The sequence below is a fragment of the Triturus cristatus genome, chromosome 8, assembly GCF_964204655.1.
Source record: "Triturus cristatus chromosome 8, aTriCri1.1, whole genome shotgun sequence".
In the NCBI taxonomy this organism is placed as follows: domain Eukaryota; kingdom Metazoa; phylum Chordata; class Amphibia; order Caudata; family Salamandridae; genus Triturus; species Triturus cristatus.
Window position 1 is genome coordinate 344,590,765 of NC_140591.1, and position 21,047 is coordinate 344,611,811.

At 44.8% G+C, this 21,047-nt stretch overlaps 1 protein-coding gene across 1 annotated transcript in view; it reads left to right on the forward strand.

Annotated features, from left to right (window-relative positions):
* The window catches only part of LOC146802102 (cilia- and flagella-associated protein 337-like), a 521,178-nt gene that overhangs the window by 376,925 nt on the left and 123,206 nt on the right, over window positions 1-21,047 (forward strand). Inside the window, exons 20-21 of the mRNA XM_085621663.1 lie at window positions 1,830-1,875; window positions 11,197-11,256. Coding sequence (XP_085477789.1) covers window positions 1,830-1,875; window positions 11,197-11,256 — 106 coding nt within the window. The remainder of the gene's footprint in view (window positions 1-1,829; window positions 1,876-11,196; window positions 11,257-21,047) is intronic.

The window sequence follows — 21,047 nt, forward strand, 5'->3', positions numbered from 1 at the left end:
ATGAGGTTCCAACCCCCCCACTCTGCATAGGTGTCGACATGTTTCAGCCAGTAATAAGAAAATTATGACCCGGCTTTCTTCAGGACTTCTCACCACTGTTGATTCCCAATTTGTAAAAAACCTTCCTACTCCCAATTTGGGAAGTATAAGGAAGTATTACCTCAAATGAGGTCTCTCACCTTTAGGGAGGAACCAAGTTTATTGAAATTATAAACTCGAACTGGCGGGGGAGTGAGGACAGCCGCCCACACGCACTCTTGCTTTCCAGGGTTGCCGTCCGCCACCGAGTAATGCCTCCTTCTCCGCCGTGCAGGAACATACAAGCATAGGCAACAAGCATGACTACATACCAAGCTCTGAGGAGACGTGCCCTTGAAATGACAGACCTCTTGAGGAGGCAGATAGAGCTTGGTAAATACAAAAAGACATGCCACATAAACAACTAAAAGAATTCCTCCTTAATTATATGGCAAACGTTGAAAAAAACAGGAAATAATCCAGGCAGTAACAGGATAAACAGAGTGTAAAGGGCATTCCTGTGGAAGCTCTGAAATCCTGAAGATAAAATGCGCGCTCCCAAAATGACGGCCATCATGAGGGAGACGATGCGACGCTGGAGAAGTCATTAAACGCGGCACGCCGAACTTTCAAAAAGATTCTCACCGGAGGCAGCACTCATTCCGATGCACAATGCGGGTATTTTGCAGCACAGCGCAGCAGGGGAAACATTTCCGCTATTCTAAAAGATGACCGGAAGCAATGGAGCAAACTCCCTAGGCGGCCATCTTGTAAGGTGCCTTAGCCACGCCCCCAAACCCACACATTTCTAAATGTAGAATTTCAATTACTTCGCTATAGAAACTATATTTAATAAAAGTCTGACAGAGGTTGATGGTTTAATGAACCATTTCAAGAAATAGGTAGTAGCGTTCCCTAAAAGTTTTGTTCTTGGAATACCTTGCATGTCCTACATATTGGGCACGAGAATAACTACAGGATCATATGGACTCAAGAAGTATAGTATTGACAATCGAATGTTCTGAATACAGTTTGATTTATAGGATCAATTTGAACTTAAAACTGGTGTGCTGTATTAGCTTTGTCTTTGGTTTAATGAACCACACTCCTTCCTCCTATAACCTTGCAACTTTCACATGGATCTCTCAGTTCTTGATCATGTTCTCACAATATTATCTATTGCTGGCCTGTAGGGCCTCGTTACGAGCTACTCTGCAGTTCTGATGGGGTCAGCAACAAAAGTTACCGGTCTCATAGGAATTACGAGATGTGCAGGAACAGCAAAGATGCTTCATGTTTCACCCAGAGATGTTACCTCTTTAAAGCTCCATGGCTGTGGCGACAAATGATGAATTACTGAGGGAATCTGGTGGAGTATTCCCAATTCCCATAGTAATTCCTCATTTCTAAGTGGACCCTAGAAACTCACTTGTAATGCTCTGGTTATCCTCCCATCTATTTTCAGTGTCTTGGAGTAGGGAATACCAGGAGCAATCACCAGTACAAGGGATGAGACCTAGAGTCTATGGTATGGTTTGGCAACAAAATGGATATAAAACTGAATAATGAATTTCGATAACAGGTGCAGAGGGCCATAAAGTAAATTATTTTCAGTAATCATCTAAATCAGAATTGAAGGGCCATCAACCCTGCCCTGCACCTAGGGAATACTGCATGTTTGCTTCCAGATCCACTTATGATCTAACAGGATCACTTCTAATGCATGGTTTTCTCTCAATATTTGGCTCACAATATATAGATGATAAAAGATTGATGGAGTCCTGTCTATAATGTCTCATGTTTCCTTTCAGGTATATCATAGCAGTAGGGTGGGACAAACGAATTAACATGTATTATGTAAGTAGAACATGATTTATTACTTTGAAACATATTCTGAAAGGTACTGTCTTGTTAACTGAAATACATTTGCACACTCTAGTACAGGAAAGTACAATATATGTATGTATAACAGTTCCTTTTTTGTCTCTCTTGATTAATTGCTTTGTATTATTCTACTGTTTGTTATCTTAAGCTGTGTAAATATTCTTTTTAAAACTTAAAAATAATGTATGTTTAACAGCTTTAATGCACCCATTTACCAATGACAAGACTTTGTTCATATGGCCAATGTCTGTACAGCAAGTTTCCAGAACAGATTCAAGCTTGCTGCTATACGTTACTTTTTGTTGCTCAGTTTATGTTTCCTTTGTAGGTAGCCTTTCCACGATGAGTGACTCTTTAGAATTAAGGGGGTATAAAATGTAGAGAAAAACAAACAATTCTCTTTATCTACTCCAACATCTGTAACAAGCAACAACAGTAAGCATTTTAGAATTGTTCTTGTTTGATGACCTCTGCTTGGGTTTGAGATCTATTGTAACACATTCACTAGATGGCCCCTTTAACTGTGAGACTCGGTTCAGAGCTTCCTGTTCAGTACATATTTGGCACTTGTTGTGTGCTGTGGGACCATTGTTTATCTTGAATCAGCATAGCTTTCTTCACCAATATGAGGCTTTTTATAAACTTCCTAAAAACGGAATGCCCTTGATTCTTCTGGATGGTGTTATCAGGGCCGGACTGGGAACCAAAACCGGCCCTGGCAAAGTGCTCGGCCAAAGGGGGGGGCTTGGGGGTGCCGCGGAGCTCTTTGCCAGGGCCGGTTTTCGACCGATTTTGTTACAGGACCGATTTTGCAGCTATGCTGCAAAAACGGCCCTGTAACAAAATCAGCCCCCAGGGGCCAAAAACTGGCCCCCACCCGTGCGGCGCACCGGGGGATTGCCCGGCGCCAGCTACGGCCAGTCCGGCCCTGGGTGTTATTAATTATAGGAAAAACAGAAAAGAACAGTTCCTCTTAATGGCCGAGTTAGTAAGGATCACTATCAGCCAGCTGTTAATATGTTCTCGGAGGGAAACTTTAATTTCAGATCTTGTTGCCCTCACACACCTGTTAGGGTGTCATGCTTCATCATTGGGCGCTCCTCGTCGGACTGGCACTGCAATGTCCGACGGGCCTGGTGGCATCTTTAGCGTAGATCTTCTGATCTGAGAACGCCGTTATGTGAAGACCATGTATGAAAATGTGGAGGACAGTGACTCCTAAGTTGTGTGGAGACTAGAAAAGCTAAAATAGACCCTGGCCCCTAAGTGATTTTAATTAGGTTGTGTGGGGCTGGGACTAGGTAAAACCAGGGAGGCTACTCTTGTGATTCTAGGTATCAGGGTAGCCTATAGTTGACAGAGGTCAACATGTTTCGTGTCGTGAGTGCTCAGGATCGAGCAACACTTCTTCAGGACCGTGGGACGACCAAAGTGTAAGTATACCTCAATTCTTATCAAAGGGTACAATGGATCGACCACAAACAATGTAGAACCCTAATTGGGGTCCAGATATGAAGTCTCCGCCTCAGGAGAGAGGGGTTAGAGCTTCATAGATGATGGAGAAGCAACCGGACCACTGGAACAGTCCCACTCAGGAGAGAGGGGTTAGAGCTTCATAGATGATGGAGAAGCAACCGGACCACTGGAATGGTCCCACTGAAAGAAAGACGCGTCTTTTTTGGTCTGCCCTCTGTGCTTGTCCGCGACCTGACCACGACGAGCGACAAGGACCCTGGTTCTCCGGCCACCCACTGCTACAACTCAGATGCCCCCTTCGCACTCAACCCCCAGAAGGAACAATAACTGCCAGCTGTCCTCGCCGAACACCACCCACGGCCAGTTCTCCTGCCAACACTGCTGTCAAACCTTCACCACCCTCTGCACCCCCACAGCCAGTGCCCCCATGCCAGACACCAACACCACCAAATCTCTGAAGTGCATCCTCCTCAACATGTGCTTCCTGCAAAGACATGCTGTAGAGATCTGGGACCTCCTCAACACCCACTCACCAGACGTCGCCTTCTTCACGGAAACCTGGACCAATGCCTCCTCTGCCCCAGACATCACCACCGCTATTCCTGATGGATACAAGATCTAGAGGAAGGACCTCCCCAACCGCCCGGGAGGAGGACACGCCATCGCACACAAGAGCTCCCTGCGATTCTCCACCTCCAGCACGAGCATCTCCCTTTTCACCACTGAACACCTTCACTTCCAGCTCCAGACCAGCCCCAGAACAACGCTTCGTGGCACCCCCGCCTATAGACCCCTCGGGCCTCGCGCTTCATTCCCCACTACCAACGCCAACCTTTTCGCACTCCATGCTATCACTTCCATGGACTACATACTCATCAACTGGACATACCCTCGACCCCATCTTCGCAGGAGGAAACAACATCCACTTCAGCCAGTCCACGCAGCCCCTCATGACAGACCACCACAGCATACACTACACTTTCACTACTACCAGCGCTCACAAACCCACTCCACGCCCACCGTGGAGGAACTGGAGCAAGGCCACAGAGGAGCACCTCAACTACGCCCTCATCCACGACCCACCCCCACCTCGTCCAACACCAACTCTGCAGCCAAGGAACTACACCAGTGGATTACCAATTGGGCAGACAAGCTTGCACCCCTCCGCAACCCCGCTAGACAACGCCCCTTGAAGGCCATTTGGTTTACCACCGACCTCCAAGAATCCAGACGCGCCTGTAGACGTCTCAAAAATAATGGAGGAACAGCAAAACCACTGAAGACCAGACTACCTACAAGAACTCCATGACAGAATACCACCAACTCATAAGATCCACCAAAAGGACCTTCATCCGGAACAAAATACTCACCAACTTCAGCAACTCGAAGGAACTCTTCAGCATCATCCAGCAATTCACCAAACCCCCCCCAGTGAAGCCACGGACGTCACACCCTCCCAGACCCTTTGCATCAAGCTCGGCTCCTACTTCCACCTGAAAATCAAGGTCCTCTACGACAACTTCAGCGAACAGACCACAGAAACCACCTTTTCCTCCAACACCGATAGCCAACCAACCATCACCACCTGGACCCCGGTCACCACCAAACACACCTCCACGACCATGAAGAACACTCACTCAGGAGCCCCCACAGACCCTACCTGCCGCATATCTTCCACAGAGCCGCCGCCGCCATAGCGCCCGATCTACTATGCAGCATCATGCCTCCTTCGAATCCGGCACATTTCTCGTTGACTGGAAATGTGCAGAAGTCAAGCCTCATCTCAAGAAACCCTCTGCAGACCCAACGGACCTAAAAAACTACCGACCCATCTCTCTCCTTCACTACGCAGCCAAAGTCACTGAGAAGATCGTCAACGCCCAGCTGACAATCTTCATCAAAGAAAAGGCCATCCCTGACTCTTCCCAATCTGGATCCTGCAGTAACCACAGCACTGAACCCGCCACAGACGACATCTGCACGCTCCTCAACCAAGGCCACACTCGGCCCTTATCCTACTAGACCTCTCCGCAGCCTTCAACACAGTCTCCCACTGCACCCTCGCAGGCAGACTCCATGACGTAGGTATACGTGGAACCGCCTTCGACTGGGTCCGCTCCTTCCTCGCTAGCAGAACCCAAAGGATCAGACTCCCGCCTTTCCTCTCTGAACCCACAGAGATCATCTGCGGAGTACCCCAAGGATCATCCCTCAGTCCATGCTCTTCAACATCTACATGGCCCCCCTCGCTGCCATCGTCAGACAGCACGGATTCAGCATAGTATCCTATGCTGATGACACCCAGCTCATCCTCTCCCTCACAAAGGACCCCGAAGCCACCCGACTCAGCTTCCAGGAAGGAATGAAAGATGTCGCAGCTTGGATGAACATCAGCTGTCTGAGGCTCAACTCGAAGAAGACAGAAGTCCTCGTCCTTGGACCCTCCCCCTCAGCTTGGGATAACACCTTGGCAACCCCCTCACCCCTATGGACCACGCCCGGAGCCTCAGCATCATACTCGACTCCTCCCACACCATGACCCGCCAGATCAACGCCGTCGCCTCTACATGCTTCAACACCCTCCGCATCCTTCGCAAGACTTTCAAGTGGATCTCCCAAAAAACCAGGAAGACGGTCACCCACGCACTCATAACAAGCAGACTGGACTACTAGAACGCCCTCTATTCCGGAATCAACAAATCCCTGCTATGCAAACTACTGACCATCCAGAACACCGCGGCCAGACTCGTCCTCGACATCCCACGACATGAGCACATCACCCAACACCTGTGAGACCTCCACTGGCTCCCCATCTAGGAGAGACTAACCTTCAACCTACTCACCCACACCTACAAATCTCTCCACAACACCGGACCCAAATACTTCAACGAAAGAGTCTCCTTCCACATACCCAAAAGAATCCTCCGCTCTGCCAACCTCAACCTAGCAGAAACCCAGCGCATCCGCAGAACCAGAGCGGGTGGAAGAGCCTTCTCCTATGTCGCGGCTAAGGCCTGGAACAAGCTCCCAGTCAACATCAGAGGCAACCCCTACTCTGCACACCTTCAGGGAGAGCCTCAAGACCTGGCTCTTCGTCTGACCCGGAGCTGCACCCCCCCCCCCCCTCCCCAGCGCCTTGAAACCCTCACGGGTGAGTAGTGCGCTTCACAATTCCCTCATTGATTGATTGATTGATTGATAGATACTTGAGAGGGGTGAAAGCCCCACTCAAATATTAAGCACAATCCTTGCCAAGGTGAACCACAATTGTCACTAAATAGACCTGTGCTTTACCCTCTGGTAGTTTTGCACAAACGCTGCCCAGTTTAACTTAGAGGCAATGTGTAAAGTATTTATGCAGCAATCAAACAGCAAGAAAGTGAAAACACAACACAAGAAAATCCCAATTAAAAAAAATAGAGTAAACTTTAAAAAGTACAATTACACTAAAACAACAAAAATTCAATCAGTTCAACCAAAATTATCAAATTTTAAAGTTTCTAGTGATAATAACTCCAAAAAGCACAAAGAATCAATTGTGGTTATCTGGTCATGTTGGACCAGGTCAAAATCCTATGTTCAGGCCGACCTCAATGAAGCCTGGTTCAGATACAGGGACCAGGTTCGTCCTGCTGAAGAGTTTACCTTCTCTGACTCCAAGTCGACACCGAAAGCTGCAGCGAAGCTTTTTATTTTCCATCGACATGAGGAGACCGGTGTCTGCGCGTAGAGCAGGTCGGACATCACAGACAGTTGTTGCATGGCATGAAGAGTCGGTTGTTGCTGGAACTTTGCATTGGTGGTCAATGTGGACTTTCACTGTTGCCACTGGATCTCAGAACAGATGCGAGTAGCAGGTCGTTGCTGGAGATTCTCATCAGCGGGTGTTACGGATGGTCATCGGGTGGCGCAAGGAGCCGGTTAGCAGTCGCAAAGAGCCCAAAATCGTCTGGATCTTCATCTGGAACTAGGGACATGTGGTTTTGACGGGGAGTACACCTCCAAGGGTCTAGGACTTGATGACACCTCTTGAGGATTAGGACTCATTCCAGTAGAGGCCAACAGCAGGGCTCAGGCAGGTTCTGGCTAGTCCAGTTGGCAGTTGCAGGGAGTCCACTGGACGTTTGTTGTGTCCCTGTAGCTTAACAGGAGATTGGACAACTGAACCTTGAAGTCACTTCTTCCTTCTTCAGACTGCAGGGCATTCCTTCTTATGAATCTTCCACAGGTCCAGGAGTGTTCTGATGAGAGGTTCTGAAGGTGCCACTGTTATCTCCAGTGCCAGCCTGTGGGTGAGGGAATACCAATATCCCTTTTGTCTAACCTTGCCCCTTTCCTGGGTTAGGCTCTCAAAGTCAGGAAGGAGGTGGACAAGCCCTGAGGTTACCCTTTAAAGCCCAGGAAGGCTGAGGACAACCCCCAGGGACATCTTGCTGAGGAGATAAATACCCTTCCCCACACCCAAAGCCCTTTTGTACCCATGTCTGAAACAAATACAAAAACACCACAGGAGAGCCATTCACAGACATGTGATCCTAGATACTGGCAGAAAGGCACATTTGGTTTAGGCAGAAAAATACCTACATTCTAAAAGTGGCATGTTTAGAGTAGTAACTTAAAATCTGACTTTAACATTAAAGAGGATTTTATATTACAATTCAATCAAGTGGAAGAAGCATTTCTCTATCTGTTCCCAAACTGAATTTCTGACTTATTAAGTGTAATAAGGTAACCCAGGGTTAGTCTATGGGAGAGATAGCCTTACAAAAGTGGAAAACGACTTTATGGGTTTTTCCCTATCAGGAGATGTAAAACGTAAGCACACGTGTCCTACTTTTTAAATACCACTCACCCTACCCTATGAGCCTTTGGGGGCCTATCTTAAGGGTGATAAATAAGTATTTTAAAGGTAGGTTTAGGCCTGGCAAAAGGTTTATTTAGCCAGGTTGAAATAGCAGTTTATAACTGCATTGCGGGCCTTAGTGGCAGACCAGAGACACGTTTTACAGGCTACTTTAGTAGATGAGACAATGAGTGCTGTAGCCCACTAGTAGCATTTAATTTACAGGCCCTGGATACATGTAATACCATATACTAGGGAATTATAAATAAATTGAGTGTACCAATCCAGTGTAGGCTGCTTGTACCATGTGTAAGAAAGAGAGCACAAACCCTTTACTACTGGTTAGCAGGGGTAAAGTGCCCAGATTCCCAATGCCAACAAAACACAATTTCACCAAAACAGGAGAGTTTTTGATAGTAGAGAGGTGCTCAGCTCTCCAGCCTGCCACATTTTGGCCAGTTACTATGGACACTTGTCCCAATCCCTTAAGCATGTTTAAGAACTTGTGAGTCAAGTTGGATAGCAACCTTGATGTTATAGCTTGGGTTATGTTTTTCATCTCAACTTGTACTTACCAGCTTCATAGGCTGCATAAGGTATTGAGTTGTGTGACCCAAGAAGGCAAGCACCGGCAATTTTAGTTATGATTGGCCTACGGCTGGATTATGTTAACTTATTTTGCCTTAGACTGCCTACATTTCTCACTGTCTGCCTTCAGGTCATACAGATTAATGATGCTTAGCTGCCTGACTGATCACTGAAGCCTTTATATTCAGTCATGTTAAAATCTTACTGATAAAAACCCTCTATTTGCTTCCAGTTCAGAAAATAGTAGAGATTAAGGGCCTCATTTAGAGTTTGGCAAAGCTTGAGCTGCCACTCCTACAGGCTCATTGTTTCAATCCTCCTATCTGGCTCACCGAAATGATGCTTGAGTTATAATCCTTAGAAAAAATAGAATACAAGAGGCATTTGACAGAACAAAAACAGTTCATTTAATTAACAGTTCAGCCGGCAGAACAGTTACAGGCACGAGGTCTGAGGACTCTCTCAATTTAAATTTGGTAGATGTCCTTCTTATATACAAAAACCCGACAGGTAATAAAAGTTTCTGGCGTACCATATATGGTGAGGAATTTTGGTTGCTGCCTTTGGAGTCATGAATTAATGACCAAATGGGTACTTCAGGTAGGTCTCGACCTCGTGTGGACACAGTGTGGCCAGTGGTACACATGTCCAGATGTCCGGCATGGGAAGTGTGTGATCATTACGTGTGCTAGGTCCTGATTGGCTATGTGTTCCTAACTCATATGGCATCTGACTTTATGGTGTTTTTAGGAGCACACGTGTGTGTGCTTTATAGGGGCAATCTCCCCTGACCATTGTATTGTTGCCGCGCCTATCTTTGGGATTGATCAAAGCCTACCTGCCCAAGTCTTTGATTGCCAGCTAAGCACCTTCCCACCTGTGACCCATCAATCAGTAATCCCAGGCCTAGGCCTCAGGGCCTGCTTGACTACATATGCGCGAGTCAAGGCAGATGTGGAGTTCAGAGCGGGTGATTCGGTTAATAAGGACGGGATTTAACTTTTATTGATGATCGTCATCAACATACATCTACCTCTCAGCATGCTGAACTGCTCACCAGGTACATCAGCCAATCTGTAGTACATCTTGATGAATCTTCAAGGAGAGCAATGCACGATTTCTATTGTTGTTTGTGGGCCAACCCTATGAACTTGAACAATAGGAGGGACAAGACATACCCATTGCTGGTTTGCTACTTCCCTCAGTTATAGTTGTCACCACGTGCTCCTGTCCAGGAATCCTATCAATGACAGCAGGGCAGGATAATTTTGCCCAAACTATTGCTCTATCTTCTTTGCCCAGGGCATTCCTCTCTTCTTTTTGTCAGTCCCAGGTGAACAGTTGACGATGCAGATGGACATCCATACGACTCTATTGGTGTTTGAATAGATAGTTACTCATGGTTAATATGATTTCTGCAGGGGATGCTCTGTGTCTAAATCTGGTTTCCAAAATTGGGAGATTTATTTCTTTTCACACCCTTGCATACTACTTTGTTTGCAAGCTTTTTGCCAATAACTTCCCCTTTCCATCAGGCAGAGCGATAAATCCCTAATTTCCCTTAATTCTTAATTGCTGTCTTTTAAGACTGGGTAAAATATGCTTCCTCACCATGATTCCAAAATCCAAAATATCCTATTTCAGACAATTTGTAACAAAAACAGGGGTAATATTGTTCACTTAAAAACTTTATTCGAATTTAGACATTGACATTGAATCTCCGTTTCGACCTGGAACTCAGTCGGGCTGATGCTACATTAAGGCAAATGCAGCTGGCTTATGGCACTTCATAAATGGGAATAAAGGGGTGCCAGCTTGCAACAAATGGCATAGAAGGGAACTGTTTTTCGGGAAAAGGGAGCACCTGGAATGAAAAGGTAATTTTGACACAGTCCCCAGCATTCGTGGTACTAGGGATGGGATGGCTTTGCTTAATGTATTAGGAGTCACACTGATCTTGATGCCTTTTTTTGTTTTTTTGCAATCCAGTGCACGCCTGTCATTATTGAAGCATGATTTATATAAGATATAGGTTTGAAAGGTTCCACGCGTCTACAGCTCATAAATGGGGTCTAACTACTAGATCAAAACAAGAGTTCTTTCCAGGTGCCATCGACTTCCATAGCGTTTTTTAATCTTTCTAAAGTGCTGATATGGTGATTTTTCTTTTTAAATTAAAAAAACTGTTTAAAAAGAAAAAAAGTAAACAAATCAGGGCCTAGAAGTAAATTGGCTTTCTAGGAATTATTTTTTTTTTTTTCATATTTTACTACTAGTTGTTGAATTCAGAAAATCCTTTTCCGGCTAACGGAAATACGTTTAATTAGGAACACTCTGTAAACCTCAATGATTTTCAAGTCTGTCGAACATTTTTTCTTTATTCAAAGGATCCTGAAGGTGACCTGCACCACTTTCGGAAACCACTGCCTCACTGGCAGGACGATCTAGTAAGTTGGTTTTACACCTTTAAAATATTTATGGCATATTTATGAAAATAAATGTGGCCTGCTAGCATGTTATTTAGAACATGTAGAACAGGTAATGCTCATGAACACATGTATTACTTCATCCAAATGTCAAATTCCATTGTTTTATTAAATATATGTTATTATTTTAACATATGCAAAAACAACAGTTGATGGACAGAATGCAGAACAATGTCATACATTCACCCCAGTACAGAGATCTGGGCCTAAATCCATCGTTTTTTGCTCACCATGCCATTCCAGTTTGAACCCAGCCATATGCAAATCAGTCTTGACCCTGTGCCTCATGGGAACGGTCCAGCCCAAATTGCCAAGCCAGGTCCTCCCTGGACTGGAAACAAGCATCCTAGGACCGGTTTCGGGGTTTCACCCCTCTTCACCTCAGTTAGAAGCACCATAATCTTGCCCCCGCAGGTGTTACCAATCAATGTGATCAATAACACTACAATTAGCATTTGTGCTGGAACACTCAGCGTACCTAATATTTATTATCAAGGTCTATCTAAGACTGCTTTTGGAACGTTTACTAACTAGGGGGCATATTGTCAAGACAGGCGATAAAATTATCGCCGCTTTAGCGGCAGAAAACTGCAGCTAAAACGGCGATAATGGGTTTGATAATATGCTCTATGGAATTCCAGTTGAAGCCCATGTTAGATGTGAAGGACATCTAACATGGGCTTCAATTGGAATTCCATAGAGCATATTATCAAGCCCATTATCGTCGTTTTAGCGGCAGTTTTCTGTCGCTAAAGCAGCGATAATTGTATCGCCTGTCTTGATAATATGCGCCCAGGTTACAAAATGAGTGATTGTACACAAAGATGAGCAGCACTGTTGCCAAGTTCTCTTTTGTCTCAGGGGAGGGTAGTTTTGCCAACTTAAGAAAAGCATTCCTGTGACATTCCTATGTGGCAGACTGTCAGATTGTCAAAGCGTACCACTAACCTGAGTACTTCGGCTGGCGGGAGATACGTAGAGATGATAGTCTGACCACTCCCCTCGTGTTCTCCAAAGGGGGCAAATAAGACCTGCCCACCCAAAGTGAACACACAGAGGAAAGGGGGAGTGGGTAAAATATTGAAAAACTGCTGTGAATACAGGACGACCCTTGGCGCTGTGTCTTCACCTGAGGAAATGTATATCAGCGTGTCTCAAAGGCCAATATGGGGTTGTGCAACCTGCAGGGTAGGGAAGAGGACACAAGAGGTATTTATATTATATCATGTTCTTGCACCTACTGCCCTCTTGCTCTACACCTCCCACCTCCAAAACTCACTCATGCATAGCAGAAGGGCTGTTTGGTCAGATAACAGAAGCTGGATGCATCACTCCTGCATCAAACTTCAGAGCACCAGCTGTACGAAACTTCTCAATGCGAAAGGGTTCTTTGCAGGGCAGAACTTCCCAGGTAAACGGTGAACACCTGTGGGAAAGTCGCCCTTTTTACCTATTCACCCCCTATTTCTTGTGCTGACTGACACTGGTGGTAGCTGACTCTGACTGTGCCCTGGGCTCTGCTAGCCAGGCCCAGGGCCACTGCTATGTTAAACACAAACACATACATTGAGGTACACTTATATTTGGGATGACCTACCCCATAAGTCCCTAGTAGATAATATGCCAAGGGGATAAAAACTACCTATAAGACCCTAGTATATAACAGGGCATGGCAGTTTAGGGGCCAGCAGCCTTAGTTGCACTTGCATGCGGGCACTGCTGCGAGCCTGAGGTCATTTTAAAAGCAGCCCTGTGTTGCAGCACTGCTTTTAAAAGTAAAATTCACTGCAAACTCGACTTTGGTGGTATGGGTGCTTTTAAACTGTTAATCAACCTTATCTATATCATTTGGGTACCCCTAACGAATCCCCTAGGTGTTCCAGGGGTGGGGGATCATGTAACTATAAGCAGGGTCCCATTAAAGGATGTTTTATAAACCCTGGTGAGTGAAAGCTGCTCATTTTATTTTTCTTCAGTGTAGGAAATTCATTACAAAGTTGACTTTGATGCTGTGGGCACTGGGAACTCATAATGAAAATCGTATTTGCATATTAGGAACCTCCAGGTCTCCCCTACATGTTCCTGGGGTGGGGGATCCTGTAATTAATAAGGACAGGGTTTATTAAGGAGGTTTTATAAACCCTGATGAGGAAGAAATTCCACATGTGATTTCACCATTGATGATAGTTGGCCTCATAGGCTAACATGGCAATATTTTATGGATGTATAACTATTGCTAGGAAATTATGAAATATCATTCAAAGACTGAACAGAATGGTATTGATAAATCCAGCAACTTGGCAATGTTGAATTTATCATAACTTGTACAGAAAATAAGTTATAAGACTTTATTTTCTGTAAGCCTAAATCCAGCCTCTGGCACTCTTTCCTGATTGTTCAGCCCTGAGGGAATTAGCCAAGCTGCCTTGATTGAGTGATAAGTGGCCTGGACAGACAGTGGCTATCTGATAGAGGAAGCTCTGTGGGGCACAGGAATGCCAGAGGAGGGGGTTGGGCCATAAAGCATTAGCGTCAAAGGAAGAAAAGGTCAGGCAAACCTCAGCCAAGGTCACCCCCTCTCTCTGCCAGATGGGAGGCTTAAGGAAGGAATTCACAGATGTGAGGGGGTTGTGGTAAATATTTCATTACCGGTACTATTTTTTATGCGGTAAAGTCAAGTAAGAATAACTCAGTAAATATAAGAGGCAGAATCCGTGGTATTAGAGGTTTTTAAAGGCTTTATTCCTATACAAAGGAATGTAATTCGAATTACAGGCTTCTATTCCATCACCACGAAAGTTCAGGAAGGAAGGCGATACATTATTGACAGGTAATCAGTTTTATAAGAATTACATTATAGTGTGACAGATGCAGGAGGCGTAACAGTTGATAAGAGAGATAAAATATGCATACGTAACCAAAAAAAGGCGTAAACATGGGTGTAACTAAAATACGTCATTAAACATGATGTCACAAATGGGTGGATCCATAAGAGAATCCTGCAATGTCAGCAGAAATATTTGGCAGAGATGCGTGCGCAGCCGCATGACGTGTGATTGACGTGCAACTAGAGGGTGAAGGGGACTTGACATTTACCTCTACATGTGGAGACAGAAGTCTGGGGGTTATGTCAACCTAATCCCAAATCATATCTAGTATCCTATGTTTAAAGAACTGTATTATCCAAAAGGAAAGGTCTCTCGGACGGAATCTATTCTATACTGACTGTTAGTGCGTGTACGAGCGTCTAAGTGTCTACATGAGATGCGAGGGGGCAGGAATCTTCCATGGTAACGGAGCTATGAATTACTTGCATGAGGACAGCGAGGCCTGGCCCCTTTGCACGGTAGCTGAAGGAATGTTTACCTAAACTGCTAGACAGGAATGCATCGGATGAAGAGCGAAGCAGATAATCTTGAAGGTGAAATACAGTGTTTGGCAGGCAACTGGCTGGATCAGGCACCGTTAGCCGCGCAGGGAGTAGGACAAAGTTCATGGATACAGATGCAGGCTCAGACTGGAGCTTTCAGAGGCAGAAGGCAGGAAAAGGCTTGATGACGGAATTCAGGGCCTACTCGCCTGAATCTGTAAAATGTGGAAAGTGAACCACATAAAGTCGGTGGCCTTTCATACTTAGGAATGGAATATCTGACCCATTCATGGTGGATCTGAAAGAGGACATGTTGACGGTGGACGCACATGTATTTGCGTCTTCAGAGCTGGAACTGGAGGGAACATACATGTACTTATAGCATGCACATGGAGCCGTTGGGGTCTACGATAGGGGACATAACTGGTCACAAAATTCATATTTCCTCATTCCCTCCTTGTCCCCTACGGACCCTCAGGAGATATCGATCTTCATCAATCCATCGATCTGTTCATATAGCATCATTTGTTCTTCTTTCTTCTTCCGGGATTTTGAATGAAAACTTGGAGGTGGGATACACGATGTGGCACACAGGCCACAAATCGCTGGCCCACATTGTAGACATAAGCAGCAACTGAATAGTATGAGAAAGCCAATACCTAGGAAGGATAGGATTCTCCATCCCCAGGCTGACAACACGCCCCAGAACCAACCGGACCAAGTCCAGGTGCCTGGACTCTGGTGTATCTGGCTTATAATCTTATGAAGGCGGGTTATGGCTTTATATACTGACGGCGAATTTTCTGGTATGAAAATGCAGCAACTTGATCCGATGATCCTACAAGCTCCGCCCCTATCGGCCAGGATGACGTCAAGGACAAGACGATTTTGAAGCACAACAATCCGCATAGCAGACTGCTCTTCTGTTAAATTGCCTAAGGCGGAAATAGTCTCGTTCACTACTGCTTCAAGGGTTCTGGTTAATCTACGTATCAGCTTACTATTAGTGACTGTACCTATATAGGGAAAGAATCCTTTATTGAAATCTGTGTATTTTTCCCATGCTGTTTCAGTGTAATCGACAATTGGGAGATCTCTCTGTTGTCTATTGTGTACTAAGTGAGTATTTCTATGGTAATCAGGCGGGGCTAGGAAAACAGGTGGCAGAAGGAATGCTATGTAACAGGTACCATCCCAATCTAAAGGTAGACATATATATGCGGTCTGGCCACATATGAAGTAGGAATGACGGGAAGATCTAAATGTAGACTTGCCTTGATCCCTGAATTTTATTACAGTGTTGCATTTACTATGGCCCATGTGTATGGAACCATTCTTTTGTACACATAATTCCCCTTTTACTGGGAATACTGACATGGCGGGCAAGATTGGTGTAGCTTCAGATTCAACGTTCAGGATCATGAGGTTAAGTGTAAAATTACCTAATCCATATACTTCATTTTCTAGATCAGTTCCTGTTCTTTTGGGAAGTCCCTCCTTGTTAGGGTAGCAGACTTTAAGCAAAACTAGGTTCAGGTTTCCCCATACCCAGTTGTCTTGATAAACTGCGGAATTTGAATCAAAGGAATTAATCAAACTAAACCATGCTCCACAGGAGCCATTGTGTGTGAACGGATATGGAAAGAGGGGCAAAACTCCCTTATAGTTTTGATAGGGAGGGAGTCGGCCACATATCCAACAATTTGTGGCATTGCTGGTCTGATGGGAATGATGTAACATACTAATGAATGTGTTGTTGCGCAGCGCAAATCTATAGGACAATTCATGCGGAGGTAATTCGCTAAAAGAATGTTCTGCAGTTACATTGTAAACACGTTTAAGAATAGGGTAATACATATGCAATAGTATGCTGAAAATAATGATCAGAAGACTTAGAAAAAACAAAATTAATAATGTTACTATGCAGTGACTACGAAGTGATTTACAATACGCATGTTTTTTCAGCTGCATCTGTTGATTTCTTTCTCTATTCCGGTCTAGAGGATACATGTCAGAGACTAATTCAACCGATTCACCTTGGAGAGGACTTAAACAATCAAATTGTCTGACTTGCTAGACCTCAATTTTAGTTTGTACAGTTCTGGTTTAGATTGCTCAACCAAGGGGAGCTTTGAGTCTGTCTGTGAGGGAATACAGGGTTGAGTATTCACACTGGATGGTAGTCCATAAAATTTCTTGATATGACTCGAGTGCAACCACCCTTTGCGACCCTCAATCTTCACGGCAGTCCTTGTAGTCAGTAGAACCAACTTAGGCGACTTCCACCTAGGATCCAGTTGGGTCTTCCGGTCGAAATTCCTGACCAAAACCAGGTCACCAGGAACCACGTCATGGGGCTTCACCTCAGTATTATCGGGAAAAGCTGCGGCTACCTGTGAACGACAAGATTGTAGTGCAGACATCAAGGAAGCCAGGTAATCTGTCAGCATATTACAGTCAACATCAGTTATTTTGCGAGGTATAGGCGTCCCCCACATATTTGGTGGTCTACCGAAGATCACCTCATACGGGGATAGCCCTGTTCGAGAATGTGCTACCATTCTCATGTAAAAGAGCGCAACTGGTAAGGCTACTATCCAATCGACACCTTTTTCTCTACATATTTTGGACAATCTAATTTTCAGGGTTTGATTATGACGTTCCACGAGACCTGCTGCCTCGGGATGTCGGACACAGTGGAATTTCCATTGGTAGCCTAACAAAAGGGAGACGTGTTTCATTAGTTCGGATGAGAACGGCTGGCCGTTATCTGAGTAGACAACACGTGGTAAACCGTATCGTGGGAAGAATTCTCGAACTAACTGTTTGGCAGTAGTCGGGGCGGTGTAATCTGAAACCGGGTAAGCTTCTGTCCAACGGGAAAGAGCACAGACAACTACGAGAACATATTTGAATCCTCGACATCGTTCCATCTGGATATAATCCATCTGGAGGACTTCAAAAGCATGATCGGGAGGTTGAAATCCACCCTGCTCTACGGGGATGCTTTTACCTGGATTAAACTGACAACATATCATACAGGTACGAACTTTCTGTATAGCTGCTGCTCGCAAGTGTTTGTTGAACCAAATGTGTTGAATGCTATCTAGCATAGCTTTTTCTCCTCGGTGCGCTGGACTATGTATTGTGTTAATGATGACTTGAACCATAGAGTCGGGAAGAAACCATATAGATTTTTCCTTCGTCATCCATCCTTGATCCGTTTGGATCCCTCCTAATTCAGTCCATTTCTTTATTTCTTCTGGTGTAGCATGTGTCTGTATGTCAATCACATCAAGGGTGGGATCCTTAACTGTCATGCAATGTGTTGGTGTCGGAACTATTGTCTTTGTCGCGCCAATTGTGTGAGTCTGATTCTGAGCAGTCTGTTTAGCTGTTCTGTCAGCTAGGTCATTACCCTGAGAAATGATATCGGTAACTTTTGTATGGGCTTTGCATTTCATAATCGATATTGCAGTAGGTAGATGGATCGCGTCTAATAGGGTTTGAATGAGGGGTCCGTGTTGGATGTGGGCACCGTGAGAAGTTAAATAACCTCTCTCTCGCCACAGTACGCCGAAGTCATGGACGACTCCGAATGCATAACGTGAATCTGTGTGTATGTTGACTTTCTTATTTTTGGCTTGAATACAGGCTTGTGTCAGAGCGATGAGCTCTGCTGCTTGAGCTGACAAAGTGTTAATACGATTTGTTTCAATGACTTCAGTGTCTGTTGTGACTGCGTAAGCGGCCACTAACTCTCCTGTACTTGTTCTCATACATGACCCATCTACATACAATGTCAAGTCTGGATCTGACAAAGGGATGTCTGTCAAGTCTTGTCTGGGTTTCGTCGTGATAGTAATGACTTCGACACAATCATGTGCCAATGGATCTGTTCCGCCCACTGGTAACAGTGTGGCAGGATTTAACGTATTACAACGTCTGATTTCTATATGTGGCTGAAATAATGTCAATTCGTAACCGGTGAGTCTCGCTATAGTCAAGTGTTGTGTTTGTGTGCGGTTCAAGAGAACCTCTACTGCGTGTGGTACTTGTACTGTCAATTGGTGTCCTAACACTATGGCATCGCTTTGTCTGATAGCTAAAGCTGTTGCTGCCACCGATTTCAGGCACGCAGGAAGAGCCTGAGCTACTGGATCTAATGTACTAGAGAAATAAGCACATGGTTTGTGTGATCCTGCTTGTTCCTGAGTGAGTACTGACAAGGCAGTACCTTCGCGTTCTGTAACAAAGAGTGTAAACTGTTTGCTGTAACATGGTGTTGCTAAAACAGGTGCTTGGCATAAAGCTTTCTTTAAGCTTTCAAAGGTGTGTGTATGTTCTGGAGTCCAAGGGAGGACAGTCGATGTGGCTGCCTCCTGTGTTGTCAACTGGATGAGTGGTTTTGCTAGAAATGCATATTGAGGGATCCACTGCCTACAGTATGAAGTGAGGCCTATAAAAGCCCGCACCTCCTTTTGTGTCTTGGGTGGTGGCATGTTAGCGATTAACTGGATACGGTCAGATGTAAGCTGCCTTCCCTCCTTGGACAGCGAGTGCCCAAGGTAAACAACTCGCTGGACACAGAATTGCAGCTTAGAAGGGGACACCTTGTGCCCCTTGTCGGCCAAAAATTTTAAAACCGTCAGTGACGCATTTTCACATTCAGGTTCGCTTCGGGCGGTGATCAGCAGATCATCGACATATTGTAGTAAGGCAGTGTTAACTGGCATGTGGATACTGTCAAGTTCTCGTTTCAGTGCTTGGCTATAGATGCTAGGGCTTTCTGTAAATCCTTGAGGTGCGCGTGTGAATTTAAAACTTCGTCCATTTAAACTGAATCCGAACAGATATTGACTTTCCGGATCTATTGGGACGCTAAAGAAAGCATTTTTGAGATCAATTACAGTGAAGAACGCTGCTTCCGAGTCAATAGCTGTTAATAATGAAGAGATATCTGGGACCACAGGGTATTGTGGTATAATACATTTATTTAATTCGCGCAGGTCAATAACTAATCGATATACTGGTGGTGCCTTTGGATCCGTTCTTTTAAGAATCGGAATTATCGGGGAATTACATACATTGGAGTCGGTTTCGACAACCACTCCTTGTGCAATGAGCTCGTCAATTATTTGCAGTAAAGCCACAACAGCATCGGGTGGTAACTTGTATTGTCGCATTCGTGGTAGTATTACTCCTGTTTTTAGTGTGACACGATATGGTGTAATATTCATGCAACCAACATCAGTGGGGCCTTGTGCCCATAAATGTGTAGGTAAATTCTGCAGTCGGTGATCCATGTCTCTGGACACGTAGTGACCTTTGAAGTCACGTAGAAATAGTCGTACTCCTTCCGGAGAACAACATATTATAGCTCCTAGAGCTTTCAATGTTTTTATACCTAACAAGTTTTCTGGACATGATTTAGTAAGCAATAAATCTGTAGTACGTGTCAATGGACCAATCGTGAGTGGAAGAGGTTGTGTTACGTCATTTATTATAGGTTTTCCTGAGAATCCAAGGGAAATATTTTGTGAGCCTGAGAGGGGTGCCCCCGGAACTTCACTGCGTCTTATAGTTGTTCTGCTTGCCCCTGTATCAAGTAAAAACTTTCTGTCTTCCCCTAATAGTTCACTATGTACATAAGGTCCCTCTTAGTCTACAGGAACCTCAATAAGGGGTAAGCCAACTTCCCTCTCTAGGCTATGTCATGTATATCGCTGATAATCGGGATAATCTGCTTGTGCATACTGATACATTTGTTGTGTTGTTGCTTGTGTTGCAGCAATAGGCTGTGCTGGTTGTGCTAAGGTCTGTTGTGGAGCTCCCTGTTGCGGAGCTAGTTGTTGCGGAGCTAACCTAGGTTGTGCATGCTGAGGGATTTGTTGTTGATTCTGATCCGGTCTAGGTGGACGTGGTCTCTCCTGGGTTCTACCTGTAGCAATATTATGTTTCAGGACTGGACAATCGTGTATATAATGACCTTGTTGTTTACAATAGTTGCATGTCCCTTTCGTAGGACCTGCGGGATCACCCTTTTGATGACCATTAGCTGGGACTGACTGAGCAACAAGCATTTTCATTTTTGTATCTTTCATACGTCTTTGTTCGTGTTCTTGTTCTTCTTTAATTCTATTGTGGTGATATTGTAACATCTGTAACATCTGTGATGGGGTATTTCCTTGCCAGGTACTTTCGAATTTCAATACTCTATTCTTAACTTGCAGCAGGGAATTTTCAACTAATTTTGTCACAAACAGATGTGGATATGACTCACTACTGGCTTTTATACCACTATTTATACCAAAACATTTTTCAAATCGGGAATAGAAGTCACTAGTGTCTTCATCTGGTTTTTGTTTACAGGCTGAGATTG